This window comes from Arachis duranensis, chromosome 5 (genome assembly GCF_000817695.3).
Source record: "Arachis duranensis cultivar V14167 chromosome 5, aradu.V14167.gnm2.J7QH, whole genome shotgun sequence".
Taxonomy (NCBI): domain Eukaryota; kingdom Viridiplantae; phylum Streptophyta; class Magnoliopsida; order Fabales; family Fabaceae; genus Arachis; species Arachis duranensis.
The window spans coordinates 13,947,451-13,965,977 of NC_029776.3; the positions used below are offsets into that span (position 1 = coordinate 13,947,451).

At 35.2% G+C, this 18,527-nt stretch overlaps 1 protein-coding gene across 6 annotated transcripts; it reads left to right on the forward strand.

The window, feature by feature from the left end:
* Positions 1-11,730: 11,730 nt before the first annotated feature.
* LOC107488245 (transcription factor BIM2) lies at positions 11,731-16,043 on the forward strand. 6 transcript variants are annotated; one of them, XM_052262261.1, is made up of 10 exons: positions 11,731-12,086; positions 12,334-12,835; positions 12,958-13,038; positions 13,129-13,224; positions 13,312-13,438; positions 13,951-14,046; positions 14,247-14,689; positions 14,982-15,120; positions 15,579-15,654; positions 15,748-16,043. In XM_052262261.1, exons 4-10 carry the CDS (start codon positions 13,157-13,159, stop codon positions 15,789-15,791), a joined length of 993 nt encoding a protein of 330 aa, XP_052118221.1. In that variant the 5' UTR covers positions 11,731-12,086; positions 12,334-12,835; positions 12,958-13,038; positions 13,129-13,156; the 3' UTR covers positions 15,792-16,043. The 6 variants fall into 6 exon arrangements, with proteins under 6 accessions (XP_052118221.1, XP_052118222.1, XP_052118223.1 ...); XM_052262262.1 differs by having other exon boundaries at positions 12,970-13,038; positions 15,579-15,655; positions 15,751-16,043; XM_052262263.1 differs by having other exon boundaries at positions 12,970-13,038; positions 15,579-15,655; positions 15,779-16,043.
* Positions 16,044-18,527: the final 2,484 nt, after the last annotated feature.

The window sequence follows — 18,527 nt, forward strand, 5'->3', positions numbered from 1 at the left end:
TGACAACGGTGAAACCCTACATAAGCTTGCCATGGAAAGGAGTAAGAAGGATTGGATGAAGACAGTAGGAAAGCAGAGAGACGGAAGGGAAGGCATCTTCATGCGCTTATCTGAAGTTCCTACCAATGAATTACATAAGTACCTCTATATTTACCTTTGTGTTATTTTCGTTCATCACCATATCCATTTGAGTTTGCCTGACTAAGATTTACAAGATGACCATAGCTTGCTTCATACTAACAATCTCTGTGGGATCGACCCTTACTCGCGTAAGGTTTATTACTTGGACGACCCAGTGCACTTGCTGGTTAGTTGTGCGAAGTTGTGTAATGCCATGGTATTGAACACCAAGTTTTTGGGGTTCATGACCGGGGATTATGAGAGTTGTGAAAAGTATTGTTCACAATTTCGCGCACCAAAGAGGCTTAAGAGCTTATCGATATAGTTGCTAGAAATCAGCATCTGTACATAAGTAATGAGTCCTCCATGAAAGAAGAAGCTAAGGCAGTATCAACTGACTTTAGTCCTCAGGAACAAGTTGCTGAACTCAATTAGCAACTATCTTCTATAACAAGACAGTTAGCAGAGTTTAAGGAGATGCTACAAGAAACCAAAAATGCTAACAAGGATATGAAATCACAATTGAATCAGACAAAACAACAGTTATCAAAATAGATAACAGAGGAGTGCCAAGCAGTTCAATTAAGAAGTGGAAAAATATTAAATACCTCAACTCAAAGCAGCAGAAAGCCAAGAAAAGAATAGGTGACAGAGGATGAGCAACCTGCTACCCAAAATTTCTCTGAGGACAGTAAGAGCCCAGAGAGGAATAAGTCTAGCGTGCAAATGCCAAACAAGGTGAAAAACTGGCGTTAAACGCCCAATCCATGTCCAGTTCTGGCGTTCAAACGCCAGTGAGGGATCAGACACATGTAAGTGCTGATAATAACTCCCTCAAGAAAGCTTCTCAACTGCCTCTGTAGGAAATAAACCTGCAGCAACTAAGGTTGAAGAATATAAAGCCAAAATGCCTTATCCTCAGAAACTCTGCCAAGCAGAACAGGATAAACAATTTGCCCACTTTATGGACTATCTCAGGACTCTTGAAATCAAGATTCCGTTTGCAGAGGCACTTGAGCAAATACCCTCTTATGCTAAGTTCATGAAAGAGATCTTAAGTCATAAGAAGGATTGGAGGAAAACTGAAAAAGTCTTCCTCACTGAAGAGTGCAGTGCAGTCATTTTAAAGAGCTTACCAGAAAAGCTTAAGGATCCTGGGAGCTTTATGATACCATGCACATTAGAGGGTACTTGTACCAAGACAGCTCTATGTGATCTTGGGGCAAGTATCAACCTAATTCTTGCATCCACTATCAGAAAGCTTGGCTTAACTGAAGAGGTCAAACCAACCAGGATCTGTCTTTAACTTGTTGATGACTCTATTAAATACCCATCAGGCATAATTGAGGATATGATTGTCAAGGTTGGGCCATTTGCCTTCCCTACTGACTTTGTAGTGCTGGAAATGGAGGAGCACAAGAGTGCAACTCTCATTCTAGGAAGACCATTCCTAGCAACTGGACGAACCCTTATTGACGTCCAAAAGGGGGAGATAACCCTGAGAGTCAATGAGGATGAGTTTAAGTTGAATGTTGTCAAAGCTATGCAGCATCCAGACACATCAGAAGACTGCCTGAGCGTTGATATTATTGACTCCCTAGTGGAAGAGGTCAATATGACTGAGAGTCTCGAATCAGAGCTAAAGGACATTTTTAAAGATGTTCAGCCTGATCTGGAGGAACCAGAGAAAATAAAAAAACCTCTGAAAACTCCTCAGGAAGAAGAGAAACCTCCTAAACCTGAGCTCAAACCACTACCACCATCCCTGAAATATGCATTTTTTGGAGAAGGTGACACTTTTCCAATAATCATAAGCTCTGCTTTAGAGCCACAGGAAGAGAAAGCACTAATTCAGGTGCTAAGGACACACAAGATAGCTCTTAGGTGGTCCATAAGTGATCTTAAGGGCACTAGTCCAGCCAGATGCATGCACAAGATCCTATTGGAGGATGATGTTAAGCCAGTGGTTCAACCACAGAGGCGGCTAAATCCCTCCATGAAGGAGGTGGTGCAGAAAGAGGTCACTAAGTTACTAGAGGCTGGGATTATTTATCCTATTTCTGATAGCCCCTGGGTGAGCCCTGTCCATGTTATCCCTAAGAAGGGAGGAATGACAGTGGTTCATAATGAAAAGAATGAACTGGTTCCTACAAGAACAGTTATTGGGTGGCGTATATGTATTGATTACAGAAGGCTCAATACAGCCACCAGAAAGGATCATTTCCCTTTACCATTCATAGACCAGATGCTAGAGAGACTAGCAGGTCATGAATACTACTGCTTTTTGGATGGCTATTCAGGATACAACCAAATTACAGTAGATCCTCAGGACCAAGAGAAAACAGCATTCACATGTCCATCTGGAGTATTTGCATACAAAAGAATGCCTTTTGGTTTGTGCAATGCACCTGCAACCTTTCAGAGGTGTATGCTCTCTATCTTCTTTGATATGGTAGAGAAATTTCTGGAAGTCTTCATGGATGACTTCTCAGTATTTGGAGACTCATTTAACTCCTGTCTTAACCATCTAGCACTTGTTCTGAAAAGATGCCAAGAGACTAACCTGGTTTTAAATTGGGAAAAATGTCACTTTATGGTGACTGAAGGAATTGTCCTTGGGCATAAAATTTCAAATAAGGGAATAGAGGTGGATCAAGCTAAGGTAGAGGTAATTGAAAAATTACCACCACCCACCAATGTTAAAGCAATCAGAAGCTTTCTGGGGCATGCAGGATTCTACAGGAGGTTTATAAAGGATTTTTCAAAAATCACAAAACCTCTGAGTAATCTGCTAGCTGCTGACACACCGTTTGTCTTTGACACAGTGTGTTTACAGGCCTTTGAGACTCTGAAGGCTAAGTTGGTCACAGCACCTAGCATTTCTGCACCAGATTGGACATTACTATTTGAATTAATGTGTAATGCCAGTGACCATGCTATTGGTGCAGTATTAGGATAGAGGCATGACAAGCTTCTGCACGTCATTTACTATGCTAGCCATGTTTTAAATGATGCACAGAAAAATTACACAACCATAGAAAAGGAATTTCTTGCAGTGGTTTATGCCATTGATAAGTTTAGATCTTACTTAGTGGGATCAAAAGTGATTGTGTACACTGACCATGCTGCTCTAAAATATCTCCTCACAAAGCAGGATTCAAAACCCAGACTCATAAGATGGGTGTTACTTCTGCGAGAGTTTGATATAGAAATAAGAGACAGAAAAGGGACAGAGAATCAAGTAGCTAATCACCTGTCCCGGATAGAACCAGTAGCAGGAGCATCCCCCCTCCTACTGAGATCTCTGAAACCTTTCTGGATGAGCAATTTTTTGCTATTAAGGAAGCTCCGTGGCTTGCAGACATTGTAAACTATAAGACTCAAGGTTCTCCTTCTGTAACCATGGAGAGGAAGCATGAAAAGCTTCTCTCAATACAGAGTCAAACAAAACTCCCACATTCAAACTCTAAGTTTGGTGTTGGGAGGCCACAACCAAACTCTAAGTTTGGTGTTGAGAGGCCACAACCAAACTCTAAGTTTGGTGTTTAGAGGCCCCAACCCTGCTCTGATTATCTGTGAGACTCCATGAGAGCTCACTGTCAAGCTATTGACATTAAAGAAGCGCTTATTGGGAGGCAACCCAATGTTATTTAATTATATCTATTTATCTTCCATTGTTATTTTATGTTTTCTGTAGGTTGATGATCATGTGAAGTCACAAAAACAACTGAAAAATCAAAAACAGAATGAAAAACAGCACACCCTGGAGGATAAGCTTACTGGCATTTAAATGCCAGTAAGAAGCATCAGACTGGCGTTTAACGCCAGAAAGAAGCATCAAGCTGGCGTTAAACGCCAGAAATAGGCTACAATCTGGTATTAATTGCCAGAAACAAGCAACAGTCTGGCATTAAACGCCAGGATTGCACTCTAAGGGCATTTACACGCCTAAATGGAGCAGGGATGCTAAGTCCTTGACCCCTCAGGATCTGTGGACCCACAGGATCCCCACCCACCACACACCTCCATCTCCTCCATTTCTTCTTCTCCTCCTTTTTTGCTTCGTTTGCTCGAGGACGAGCAAACATTTTAAATTTGGTGTGGAAAAAGCATTGCTTTTTTTGTTTTTCCATAACCACTAATGACACCAAAGGCCGGAGAAACCTCTAGAAAGAGGAAAGGGAAGACAATTGCTTCCACCTCCGAGTCATGGGAGAGAAAGAAATTCATCTCACAAGCCCATCACTAAAAAGAGGATGGAGCAAATAAGAGAGCCCACTCATGGACCTCAACAAGAGCATGAGAAAATTCCTCATCATGAAATTCCTAAGATGCCTCAAGGGATGCACTTTCCTCCACAAAACTATTGGGAGCAAATTAACATCTCCCTAGGAGAATTAAGTTCCAACATGGGACAATTAAGGGTGGAGCACCAAGAGCACTCCATCATTCTCCATGAGATTAGAGAAGATCAAAGAGCTATGAGGGAGGAGCAACAAAGGCAAGGAAGAGACATACAGGAGCTTAAGAGCACCATTGGTTCTTCAAGAGGAAAAAGACGCCACCCTCACTAAGGTGGACCCGTTCCTTAATCTCCTTGTTTATTTATTTTTCTATTTTCATTCTCTATGCTTTATGTTTATTTATGTTTTTGTCCTTATTACATAATCATTAGGGTCTAGTGTCTATGCCTTAAAGCTATCAATGTCCTATAATCCATCACCCTTCTTAAATGAAAAATGTTTTAATCACAAAAGAATAAGAAGTACATGATTTCGAATTCATCCTTGAAACTAGTTTAATTATATTGATGTGGTGACAATACTTTTTGTTTTCTGAATGAATGCTTAAACGTTTCATATTTTTGAATTTGTTGTTTATGAATGTTAAATTTGCTGGCTCTTGAAAGAATGATGAAAAAGGAGAAATGTTATCTGATAATCTAAAAAATTATAAAATTTATTCTTGAAGAAAGAAAAAATAGTGAAGAACAAAAGCTTATGAAAAAAATAAAATAAATAAAATAAAAAAATGGCAAAAAAAAGAAAGAAAAAGAAAAAGCAAACAGAAAAAGCCAAGAGCTCTTTAAACCAAAAGGCAAGAGCAAAAAGCCAGTAACCCTTTAAACCAAAAGGCAAGGGTAAAAAAGATCCAAGGCTTTGAGAATCAGTGGATAGGAGGGCCCAAAGGAATAAAATCCTGGCCTAAGCGGCTAAACCAAGCTGTCCCTAACCATGTGCTTGTGGCGTGAAGGTGTCAAGTGAAAAGCTTGAGACTGAGCGGTTAAAGTCGTGATCCAAAGCAAAAAAAAGAGTGTGCTTAAGAACTCTGGACACCTCTAATTGGGGACTTTAGCAAAGCTAAGTCACAATCTGAAAAGGTTCACCCAGTTATGTGTCTGTGGCATTTATGTATCCGGTGGTAATACTGGAAAACAAAGTGCTTAGGGCCACGGCCAAGACTCATAAAGTAGCTGTGTTCAAGAATCAACATACTAAATTAGGAGAATCAATAACACTATCTAAATTCTGAGTTCCTATAGATGCCAGTCATTCTGAGCTTCAAAGGATAAAGTGAGATGCCAAAACTGTTCAGAGGCAAAAAGCTACTAGTCTCACTCATTTAATTGGAACTAAGTTTTATTGATATTTTGGAATTTATAGTATATTCCCTTCTTTTTATCCTATTTGATTTTTAGTTGCTTGGGGACAAGTAACAATTTAAGTTTGGTGTTGTGATGAGCAGATAATTTATACACTTTTTGGCATTGTTTTTAAGTAGTTTTCAGCATGTTTTAATTATTTTTTAGTATATTTTTATTAGTTTTTATTCAAAATTTACATTTCTGGACTTTACTATGAGTTTGTGTGTTTTTCTGTGATTTCAGATATTTTCTGGCTGAAATTGAGGGACCTGAGCAAAAATCTGATTTAGAGGCTGAAAAAAGACTACAGATGCTATTGGATTCTGACCTCCCTACACTCGAAATAGATTTTCTGGAGCTACAGAAGCCCAATTACGTTGGAAAGTAGACATCCAGGACTTTCTAGCAATATATAATAGTCCATACTTTGCCCAAGTTTTGATGACGCAAATTGGCATTTAACGCCAAGTCTTTACCCTATTCTGGCGTTAAACGCCAGAAACAGGTTGCAAACCAGAGTTAAATGCCAGAAATAGGCTACAACCTGGTGTTTAACTCCAAGAGAAGCCTCTACACGTGTAAAGCTCAATGCTCAGCCCAAGCACACACCAAGTGGGCCCCAGAAGTGAATTTCTGCACTATCTGCACTTAGTTACTTATTTTCTGTAATCCTAGCTACTAGTTTAGTATAAAAACAACTTTTAGAGACTTACTATGTATCTCATGACATTTCACATCTGAATTTTGTATCCTCTACATCATGAGTCTATAAACCACATGGTTGGGGGTGAGGAACTCTGCTGTGTCTCGATGAATTAATGCAATTACTTATGTTTTCTATTCAATCACGCCTGTTTCTGTTCTAAGATACCTGCTCGTACTTAATCGTGATGGATGTGATGATCCGTGATACTCATCACCATTCTCAACCTATGAACGCGTGCCTGACAACCACTTCCGTTTTACCTTAAATTGAGTGTATATCTCTTAGCCTCTTGGTTCATGATCAGAGTCTTCATGGTATAGGCTAGGACTATTGGCGGCCATACCTGAGATCCGAAAAGTCTAAACCTTGTCTGTGGTATTCTGAGTAGGATCTGGGATGGGATGACTGTGACGAGCTTCAAACTCACGAGTACTGGGCGTAGTGACAGACGCAAAAGGATCAATGGATCCTATTCCAACATGAGTGAGAACCGACAGATGATTAGCCGTGCGGTGACAGCGCATTTGGACCATTTTCACTGAGAGGACGGATGGTAGCCATTGACAACGGTGATCCACCAACATACAGCTTGTCATGGAAGGAGCCCTGCGTGTGTGAAGAAGAAGACAGTAGGAAAGCAGAGATTCGGAAGACAGAGCATCTCCAAATCCTCAATCTGTTCTCCATTACTACATAACAAGTATTATTTAATTTATGCTGTTTACTCTTCATAAACCCAATCATTTTTATTACTAATTTCCTAACTAGGAATTACAAAATAATCATAGCTTGCTTCAAGCCAACAATCTCCGTGGAATTGACCCTTACTCACGTAAAGTATTACTTGAACGACCCAGTGCACTTGCTGGTTAGTGGTACGAGTTGTAAAAAGTGTAATTTACAATTTCGTGCACCAAAGTGCGATCTATGATTACAGATATTTAGACAAAGTTCAATTACGCGGTGAGCTATCGCAAAGTATGGAAAACATAACAAATGTAGCAAATTCCTGGATAAACATCAACAACTAATAGTAACACGTTAAGGTGAAGTTTATCGAAAGTTTATTATTAATCATACACATACATTAAAAAATTATTTCATTTACTATAACTATAATTAATCACATCATTTTTTATTACATAAACGTGTTAACCAAATAACCATTACTTGAACGACCCAGTGCACTTGCTGGTTAGTGGTACGAGTTGTAAAAAGTGTAATTTACAATTTCGTGCACCAAAGTGCGATCTATGATTACAGATATTTAGACAAAGTTCAATTACGTGGTGAGCTATCGCAAAGTATGGAAAACATAACAAATGTAGCAAATTCCTGGATAAACATCAACAACTAATAGTAACACGTTAAGGTGAAGTTTATCGAAACTTTATTATTAATCATACACATACATTAAAAAATTATTTCATTTACTATAACTATAATTAATCACATCATTTTTTATTACATAAACGTGTTAACCAAATAACCAAATAACTATAATTAATCACATCATCATAATAACTGCATCAATAATACACATTTTAACTAAACTAAGTTTTTAAACTACACTAATTAATATTAATATACCAAATGTATGTCTTTAAACAACATTAACAACTAAATTTTTATTTTGGTCTCTGAAATTCACGTGATTATCCATTTTGGTCTTCGAAATTTAAAATTACCTATAGTGGTCTTCCATATTAAAGTTTAGACACCAATTTGATTTCTCAGCCATTTTTAGCGATGACTCAACAAATAGAGTGTTGAAGTGGCACCCATCCTGCTACATGAACATTGTAATGACTAGCTGACATTGCAAGATTTGTATTTTGGACCTAATTCGGTCCCCGAAACCCTTTACATCCTCTTCCTCTTCTTTATTCTCCTAACTTCTGCATCCTCCTCTTTCTCCCCCTTCTTCTTTTTCTTCTCCTAACTGATGCTCAAACAAAGAGAGAGCATCCCCAAACATTCCAGTCTGAGAATATCTCATGACCATAACATTCCAAGAAACAATATCCTTCAACTTTGTCCTTTCAAAAACCCTATTTTCTTGATCCATCTTACCACAATTGGCATACATGTCAACAATAACATTCCCCACAAAAAATATCATACACCAATCCACTCCCAACAAAAAAACCATAAACTTGTTTTCCCTGTATCGAAAAGCCAACAAAAGTGGAAACAAGAAGTATGTCAACAAGGCTCACAAGATCTAGCGATAACCAATTATGAGTGGTCATTTTAATAAACAATTAAAGTACCGTATTTGTCTCAGAAGCACGAAAATAAGCAAATGCAATGGAATTCCAAGAGACCAAGTCCTGAATGCTCCTTTAGCACAATTCATCAAACATGTTATGCGTGTCTTGGATAGAGCCACGCCTACGGTACATGCCAACCACAACATTATAAACGAGGATATTAGAGTCGAAGCCAGATCGCAGAACAGTAGTGTGGAAGGAAACGCGGACAGAGAAAGAGGAAATATCAGCATAGGCCTTAAAGACAAAAGGAAGGCGTAGTGGTCAGGGGTCCACCCATGATCCTTCATCTAATTGTAGAGGGCAACAACACCGTGAGAGTCCCATGATGAAGGGAGTGCCTTATAAGTTAACCCCACCAGAAAACAGAGAGCGGTGATCGAGGAAAGGATGAAGAGGAGGACAGTGGCACGGATGGTGGAGCTGAAGGCGATGATTGTGGCGATGAGATGGTGGATAAAGTAGTGGAGAAGCCCCTGCATTGTGACTTGTTATTGCAGGAGCTTGGCATGGGTTAGAGAACTGCATTATCTTAAGATTGTAGGATTGATTATGATAGTGAAATAAGAAAAGCGAGTAGTAATGAGTTATGGGAGCGATAGCGACAATGGAAAATGAAGACGGAGGTGGAGGAGGAGGACGGTGCAGAAGTTAGGGTTTTGTGGACTAAATTGGATCCAAAATACAAATCTTGCCACGTTAGCTAGCCATTGCAACGTCCACGTGGCAGGAAAAGTGCCACTTCAGCACTACATGTGCTGAGTCATTGCCGAAAAGGATCGAGGGACTAATTAGTGTTCGAACCTGAAGTTGGAAGACCACTATAGATAATTTTGAATCTCGGAGACTTAAATGAATAATTGCGTGAATCTCAGGAACTAAAATGGAGATTTAGTCCAACATTAACTAATACTAATTAACACTAAAACTAATTATAACTAATATTAAAAAAATTAATTTACATATCTTAGATAATGTAAAAAAATTCAATAATATATTCTTCAGGTTTAGTAAGATCATGTGCCCGTATTTTTTCCTTCAAATTTTGTCTTCCACGGTAGGAGCAAAATTTTCTTCTCTGAGTTGAACTAATGATGAAGACAGTGAAAGTGACAAAGTGAGTGTAAAAATGAAGTTTCTTTCACCATGTTTTGTTCTTTAGTTTATAGAGTTATGGGAGAGATAGAAAGGATGAAACCCCATTTTTTTATCTAACTAACATACATGCTCGACACGTGTCCGAGGAGCATACAATTCGTCACCTCCATTTGTCAAGGCGCTCATTCTATTTTACTAGGTAAATCCCCGCGCGATGCACGGGTTATTTTACCAAACATATAACATTCAACTGTGTATATATCTGTAAAGAGTAAAGACACATATTTTTAGTATTCATATCATTTTAAAAGAAAATCTAATAAATAAAAAAGCTAATTCTAATTCTTAATTTAACAAATTATTTTAAAATTCCTATGTAATGTATCTTTTAAAAAATAAATTTTATGTAATATTTCACAATGTCAATTTTAGAAAATATCAAAGTGTAGCAAAATAAAAAGAATTTACTTTTCGTATACATAATCTATTTTATTGTATTTATATATAATTTGTTTATAAAAAGATTAATATATATTTATAATCTAATGTACATATATAAACTATGTTATCTTGTTTATATGTACTGGATCATTTTTTATATAAAAAATATAAATAAATTTTTATATTTAATATTATTTTCCTAATTAAAGAATATACTGTTGCATTATGCATTTAATTTTTAATAAAAAAATTATACGATTTTTACTTTTTTAACCATCTCTATTCCTAAAAGCAACTATATCCTCTTACACAGATACATAAAAAATTCTCCCTTTCTAAGAAAATAATTAACCTCATGACAAATTTAAATATATAATGCATGAATATAAAAGTTTATACATGTATTAATCTTTTTTTATCTTATAATTACCGTATTGATGTAGTAGTCATTGTTTTTTAATCCCAACTACACTTTGAATTAGACAAAACGCAAAAAAAAAAAATTGTTTATCAATTTATGTTCTCAAATTCTTCAGAATCAAACCTTTTTTTTCCTATTGTAAAAATTATTTCTTCATATATATGCTAATAAAAGTTATAATTATGTTCTCACATGCACATGCACACAACTTTTGTGATAATTCTTCAGCTTCTATGACAATTTTCTACTATGACATGACTACACAAAATAATAAAGGGTAATGCTATGGTGTTAAAAGTAATTTTTTTCAGTACATGCTGAAATGAAGTGGCATGAAAGAACTGTGGACGCGTGGTTCACCTATAATCACAATGGGAAACAACAATTGATACACAACAGATGGGTGTCAATCATCCGTCAATTAAAGAAAAATAATCGGTGATGTTTGCAACATAAATTAATACATAATTGAAAGATTAATTAATTTTTAAGGGAGATAATCTTTTTTTTTCCTTTTTTGGTGTTTGGACCAAGAAATACTCTTTTAAACATAAAATTCAAATTGGACCATGAATTGCTATTATAGTAATAATAAACAATAAAAATATAAAATCCAAGAGAATAAGTAATGATAATAATAGTAATAATAATTATAATCTTATATATATATATATATATATCACTACTAGAAAAGTAGTTATTACAGAGGGATATTTCCGACGAATTTTATCCCACGAAAATACAGACAAAATTACAGAGAGATTTTTTGACGAAAAACAAAAAAAATGAATTAGCATAAATTACAGACGGAAAAAGAAATCCGTCGATAATTCCGTCGGAAAAATTAATTTTTTCCCGTGAAAAATAGTTACAGACAGAAAATCTGTCTGTAATTAAATAAACAAAATGCTGCATTTTATTAAATTATTACAGACGAAAAATCCGTCTGTAATTTAAAATTTTTCGTCGGAAATATTTGATATTTTAGGTTTATGATGGTTGGGGTTATGTTTATCCACGAGCTCCATTCATTCACAGCACACAAATCAAACCTAGCATTCCCCACAGCGCCACCACCGACGAGCTTCTTCTTCTCCTTTCCTCACCCACAGCGCCACCGCCGGCCACTCTAACCGCCGCAGCTACTTTCTCCTTCTTCTCCTCTTCTTTAAACACTGAACCAGTAGAATACAGCCCCTGTGTCTCTCGTTCGCAGAACAAAGTAAGCTCAAGCTCCACCACCGCCGCGCCTCTCTCTCCTTTTATCCCCTTCAGTTCTGGCTCGCATACCTTCGCGCAAGCCCTAGCTCCGTGGCGACCAAAATCAGTTCCACCGTCAGCCGCGGTTCCACCTCTCTCTTGCCCCCTGTTCGAATCGATATGGTGCGTGAACTAGGGTTTTGGTTTTGTGGCAGTGGTTGTTCATCGTATTGGCAGCATTATATTTTTCCCAGACTTCAACTCAAAATTCATATGATTTTTTTTGCTTATCGTAATCGCTGTGCTTTCTCATTTCTTATTGTGATCTATGTGCTTTTTCAGTTTCTTTTTTAGTTACTAATTCAAACTTTTGATTGAGGACCATGATTGGTTTGAATCTGAATTATAATTGTTTACAATATTTTGTCAGTATTAGTTTGGGAGGGAACTTGACAATGGTGGATCTTCCTGGTATAACTAGGGTTCCTGTTCATGGCCAACCTGAAAATATCTATGATCAGATCAAGGATATTATCATGGAGTATATTAGGCCTGAAGAGAGCATTATTCTGAATGTTCTTTCTGCTACCGTTGATTTTACTACTTGTGAATCCATAAGAATGTCTCAGTCTGTGGATAAAACTGGTTTGAGAACCTTGGCTGTTGTAACAAAGGCCGATAAGTCTCCTGAAGGCTTGTTGGAGAAAGTAACTGCTGATGATGTTAACTGGTTTGAGTCTCATCCAATGCTTTCAAAGATTGACAAATCCATTGTTGGTGTTCCTGTTCTGGCACAGAGGCTAGTTCAAGTTCAAGGCATGATCATCTCCAAAACTCTGCCCGAAATTGTGAAGAAAATCAATGAGAAGCTGACTTACAAGCTGACTTAATTTCACCAAGATGCTCAACCAGAAGTTCTCCCTCAATCACAGGTACCTCTTCATATCTTTTAGCTGACTTCAAATTAAATTATGCAAAAATATTTATCTAATTTGTTTATTTGGTTCTTGGTTGGAATCTGATTGCGACCAACATTTCGATGGGGCCTACTGAGATCCCTTCTCAGTCAACGGAGACTATTAAGATTCCTACCGCTAACTATGAGTTTGGTGCAACCTTCATTGATCATCCCAAGGTGCTTTCCCCCCCTCTGATTTTGCTTAGTTTCGTTTCGTTGTTGTAAGTTCCAACACTCATTGACGATGATATATTGTGCTTGGTTTAGTTGATGCTGTTGGGGAGAATATTGACTGATGGAAGGCCCAATGCAAGAGTCAAGTGCGACGTCTCTGAAAATCTCACTCTTAAAGCCAGTGCTCAGGTATTTATGCTCCTTTTCTATTATAAGGGAAATGCCACAATTTTTCTGTTGTTTATGAGCCTTTGATATTCTGCTACACAATTTCAGAGGAGTCTCAATGCACAACATAAACAGTCGTCTTAATATGATGAACAAAAACAGAGAGATATCCCTTTGTGGACTGAAAATGAGGGCTGTTCAGCTTTCAACAGATCACAGCACAAGTATTGAAGAGGTGTGTTTCCTTCTTTTTTTTAGAAAAAAAAATGTTTTTGTTGATCAATGAAGTAAATAACAAATGGTATTTATTTTGAGAAGCTAAGGAATTGTGGTCACATCTTGAAATTCTGAAATGTGATCCACTAGACATACATTAGTTATTGAATTGCGTTCTACTACTTGGTGCTTGCATGTGTATGTGTGAGTTGTTTGGAATTTGAATAATTTTGTTTATGTTTCAGTTTTTTCTGTCTCATTGGCTTTTATTCACATTTCATCATCATAATATTTTTTACTATCCCCTTTTTGTGAGCAATGTCTGCATATTTTCAACTCATTGACAACTCAGATGTTGATCAAGTTGTTGTGCCTGATGTCAGTTTCCCTCTTCTCCATTTATCTCCCTCTCCTTTACTTGCACACGCCATTACTAAATTATGTTTCTTTTCTTTTCGTGCATTCAACTCAAAATTCATATGATTTTATGTGTTCTATTTATTATGAATGCTTTATTTGAACTATATGTAGGTCATTGAGTATATTCATTTCTTACAAGAGAAGGTGCATAAGTATGAAGGTTCATTCCAAGGATGGAACCACGAGCCAGAAAAACTGATGCCATGGGTAAATAACATACGAACTGCTCTTATATGGTGTGAAGGATTTTAATTTTTGACCATGGTTGTTTGTTTTCCAGTGGATAGAGTCATTAGTATCATATAGGCAATTTAATGCATATGCTTCTGAATTCAGAAATAACCATAATGATCGTCACATCTTTTATCCAAAAACTGATTTTCAATTCTTCATTCAACATAACGCAGAGGAATAATGACAAGCCAGCAGAGAGTTTTGAAGCTTGTGGCACAAATAGCGGGTCAGGTCCATCGCCAACCTTGCTCTTTGCTTCAAAGATTGATGAGAAAAATATCACTCTCTCCCCACCAATTACTGGAAGTTCTCAGAAACTAGAACCTGGCTTGAACACAGCAACTCCCTTCAAGAACATGGATCATCCTCCTGGAATAACAAACAACACTTTTCCAATTCCTATTTCTTCACCGCCAAACTTCTTCCCTCCTAGAAAAAGCATTGGTCTAGGCGAAATGCCTCACGTCACACATAGACTTCCATCTGATGCTGGGAATGGCATATACCAACCTTCAGTGGAGTGTCAGACTGTGACTGCTACTAATGAAAAGTTGAAAGAGAAAGAGCTCGCTATTGAAGGTGGTGCCATTAGCATCTCAAGTGTATACTCAAAAGGGTGAGTATTTACATTATTATTTGATTGTGTTCATGGATAGAGATCGGATGACTGTATAAACCTTCAACCACAGCTAAAATTACACTTGACTCTGGCACCGGACCAAATAAATGATTAGCAAGAGTTATGTTTTACAACCATAATTTGGACTTATTTTATGTCTGTTATATGATGAAATTTTCTACTAACGTGCTGCATAATTGTGGGAAAGAAGTGTATAATTTCCACTTTGATGTGGTGCTGCATTTTTTTTATATAATATATTAAAGGAAGTATGTTGAACATGGGCCAGGTTGTTGGATACACTTACACATGCACTACAGAGTTCGGGAGTGGATTTGTCACAGGCTAGCATCTCAGTGCAAATTGAGCTTCGTAAGCAAGAAAACATTATCAGACCAACTTTGCCAATGTCAATGTGTGGCATTAAGGTAAAGCTCACTCTCCAGTTCCCCTTTCCATTTTCTAATTTGAGTTCCATACTTCCATATCTCTAATTTGTTAATGATTTTTCTGTCTAGGGCGATGAAGTTCCTTCTAACAAAATAGAACACATAATAATAAAGCATTAATAATATTAGTTGAGCATAGTGAGTGAAGTGATACATGCCATTTATATGAATCATCATGATAAAATTCAGTACCATACTCTTTAGACACTTGATCTATTAAGTGGATATGACATAAATGAAGCTACACCATTTATTGAGTGGAGTATTAACTGGATATTGATTTGAAATTGTTGTGTGTACTTATGTACACATCGAAATTGACATAATACATTTTAAAGTATGTTAAAAACAAGTTTTTTGATGCAGCTGTGCTACTTTAAGTTGTGATCAAAACTTCACGTCTTGAGTGCCTTTAATGACTTCTATGATTGATGTAGGGAAGTTTTGCTTGCAAATGTAAAGGTTGCAATCATTGGAGGAGGATTGATGGGCTCTGGAATTCAAACAGCAAAAGGTACTAACTTTAGTTTCTTTTTTCTTTTATTTTTCATGGATCTTTATATTATTATGTTTATACTGATTTTCTTACTCTGTCTCCTCTATACGGAGTGCCCGAAATCTGGATGGGTATCAATAGAAATCAACATTGATACTGTAGAACGTACACAATTATTGTCAAGTTTCTTATTCACCATTCATTTGACACTTGAGAGATTGTTGTATCTGAGTTCTAAATTGATATGGAGATTTTGGAGTTTTTCAATTTTTGTTTTAGTATGGAAAATAACACAGCTTTTAGTATAGTTGATAGTTTTAGTATGGTTGAATAATACATTGAGGATTATAGTTGATGTATCAATACATTTTGTTTGTATTTTGAATTATATTGACTTGTTTGTTTATTATAGTACTTTTCTTTTAGTTTGATAATACAATGAATTTGTTTATTTTTTGAAATATTATAAATATTTGAATACAAATTAGATAAAAATTTGTATTAAATTTATATTTATTTTGTATGAAAACAAGTTTATTTTATAATTGAAAAAATAAAAAATTTCTATTTAAACCTTACTGACGGATTTACAGACGGATTTTCTGTCTGTAATCAGAGTGTGAGATGATTTTTCAAGGTTCAAATCACAGACGAAAAATCCGTTGGAAAATCTGTCTGTAATTACAGATGAAAAATCCGTCTGAAAATCCGTCTGTAATTACAGACGGAAAATCCGTCTGTAATTACAGACGAAAAATCCGTCGGAAAGTTCGTCGCCTTTGGGAAATGGATAGAAAATTTACAGAGGGAGAATCCGTCGGTAACTGATAAAAATCTGTCTGTAATTTTCCGACGGGACTTTTACAGAGGGACAAAATCCGTCGGTAACCAAAAATCCGTCTGTAATAAAGAATAAATCCGTCTATAAATCTGTCTGTATTAATCAATTTTCTAGTTATATATATATATATATATATATATAAAGACAACTACGATATGGAGACACAGTAGTTCACGTTTCAATCACCTTTTTCCATATAAATTGAAAAATCTAATTTTCTCTATCTTAAAAACTCATAACACAAGAGTTTAGTTCTTAACCTCAAATCCTAGAATTTAAATCTTAAATAACATAATTATCAGAATCAAACCGATAATTAATCTAATCATATGAGTGGATCACTGATCACTAATTCACCCAATTGACCCGATCATAATTAAATAAAAATATAAAATTATAAAAATAAATTAAAATTAAAAGTTAAAATTTAAAATATATGTCTTCACAAATATATTAATAACGTTGAGTCAGTAAAAATAATTATTTTATATATTTAATCGTATAAATGATTAGGACATGTTTAAAAGAATAATGAATTTATGAAAAACTAAAACTAAAAAAATATATATATTGGATTTAAAAGTAAGAATAATTTAGGTTAATAAATTGATTGGAGATTAAAATGTCTTGAATAGAAATTAGTTTTAAACATGTCCTAACCATTTATATGATTAAATATATAAAATAATTATTTTTACTAACATAGCGTTATTAATATACTTATAAAGACATACATTTTAAATTTTAACTTTTGATATTAATTTATTTTTATAATTTTATATTTTTATTTAATTATGACTGGATCAACGATTGAATCAGTAACCTAATTATATTATTTAGAATTTAAATTTTAGAGTTTGAGATTAAGAACTAATTCATGTATTATGAGTTTTTGAGATAGAGAAAATTAGATTTTTCAATTTATATGGAAGAAGGTGATTTAAACTTAAAAATGTGTCATCGTAAACTAGTGTGTCTCCATATATATATATATATATAAGATTATAATTATTTTTACTATTATTATTATTACTTATTCTCTTGGGTTTTATATTATTATTGTTTATTATTACTATAATAGTATTTCATGGCCCAATTTGAATTTTATGTTCAAAAGATTATTTCTTGGTCCAGACACCAAAAAAGGAAAAAAAGAGATTATCTCCCTTGACAAAAATTAATTAATCTTTCAATTATGTATTAATTTATCCTGCAAAGCCAAACATTACCATTTTTTTTAATTGACGATGATTGACACCTATCTGTTGTGTATCAGTTGTTGTTTCTCATTGTGACGATAGGTGAACCACGCGTCCACAGTTTCTTCATGCTACTTCATTTCAGCATGTACTGAAAAAAATTACTTTCAGCACCATAGCATTACCCAATAATAAATACATATGCTTTAGAAATATTGAATTATGTTTAAGATGTACTAAACTAATCATACTAAAATATTTTATTTAGTTGCTTCAACTTCATTTCTAAATGAAAACTTAGTATGCAATAAACTTAAAAGTTATTGCAACTCCTTTCACAGCTTTTTAAAATGCTAATTATAAACTAAAACTAAGATTTTTTTTTTTTTTGAAATTTTCATGAACTAAGATATTTAATTTATGCTAAAAATAGTGATATTACATTTCTCCCAAGCTCAAGCAAGTACTATAAAAAAAAGAAACATATAGTAAAAGCAAAATATTTTTAAACGTTAAAATATTTTATGTAACACTAACTTGACAACGTTTAGATTTTTGCATAATCCACACTTTATCACTTAAGTTCTCTTGTTTCCAATATTAACACTCAGGTTTGCATAAACCCTATTCTAGAATGAATGATTTGCTCGAAAAACATCATTTTCTACTATTTTATACTGCATTTTACTTTCAACTTCAAATCTTCTTATGTGATTTCTAGATGACTATCTTGTTCGTGCATTCGTATAGTGCCCCCTAAACGAGAGAGATATTTACTTCTGACATTCACATTGTAAATCCTACAACTTGAAAATGAGCATAAATGCATAATAACTTAAGTTAAAAACTG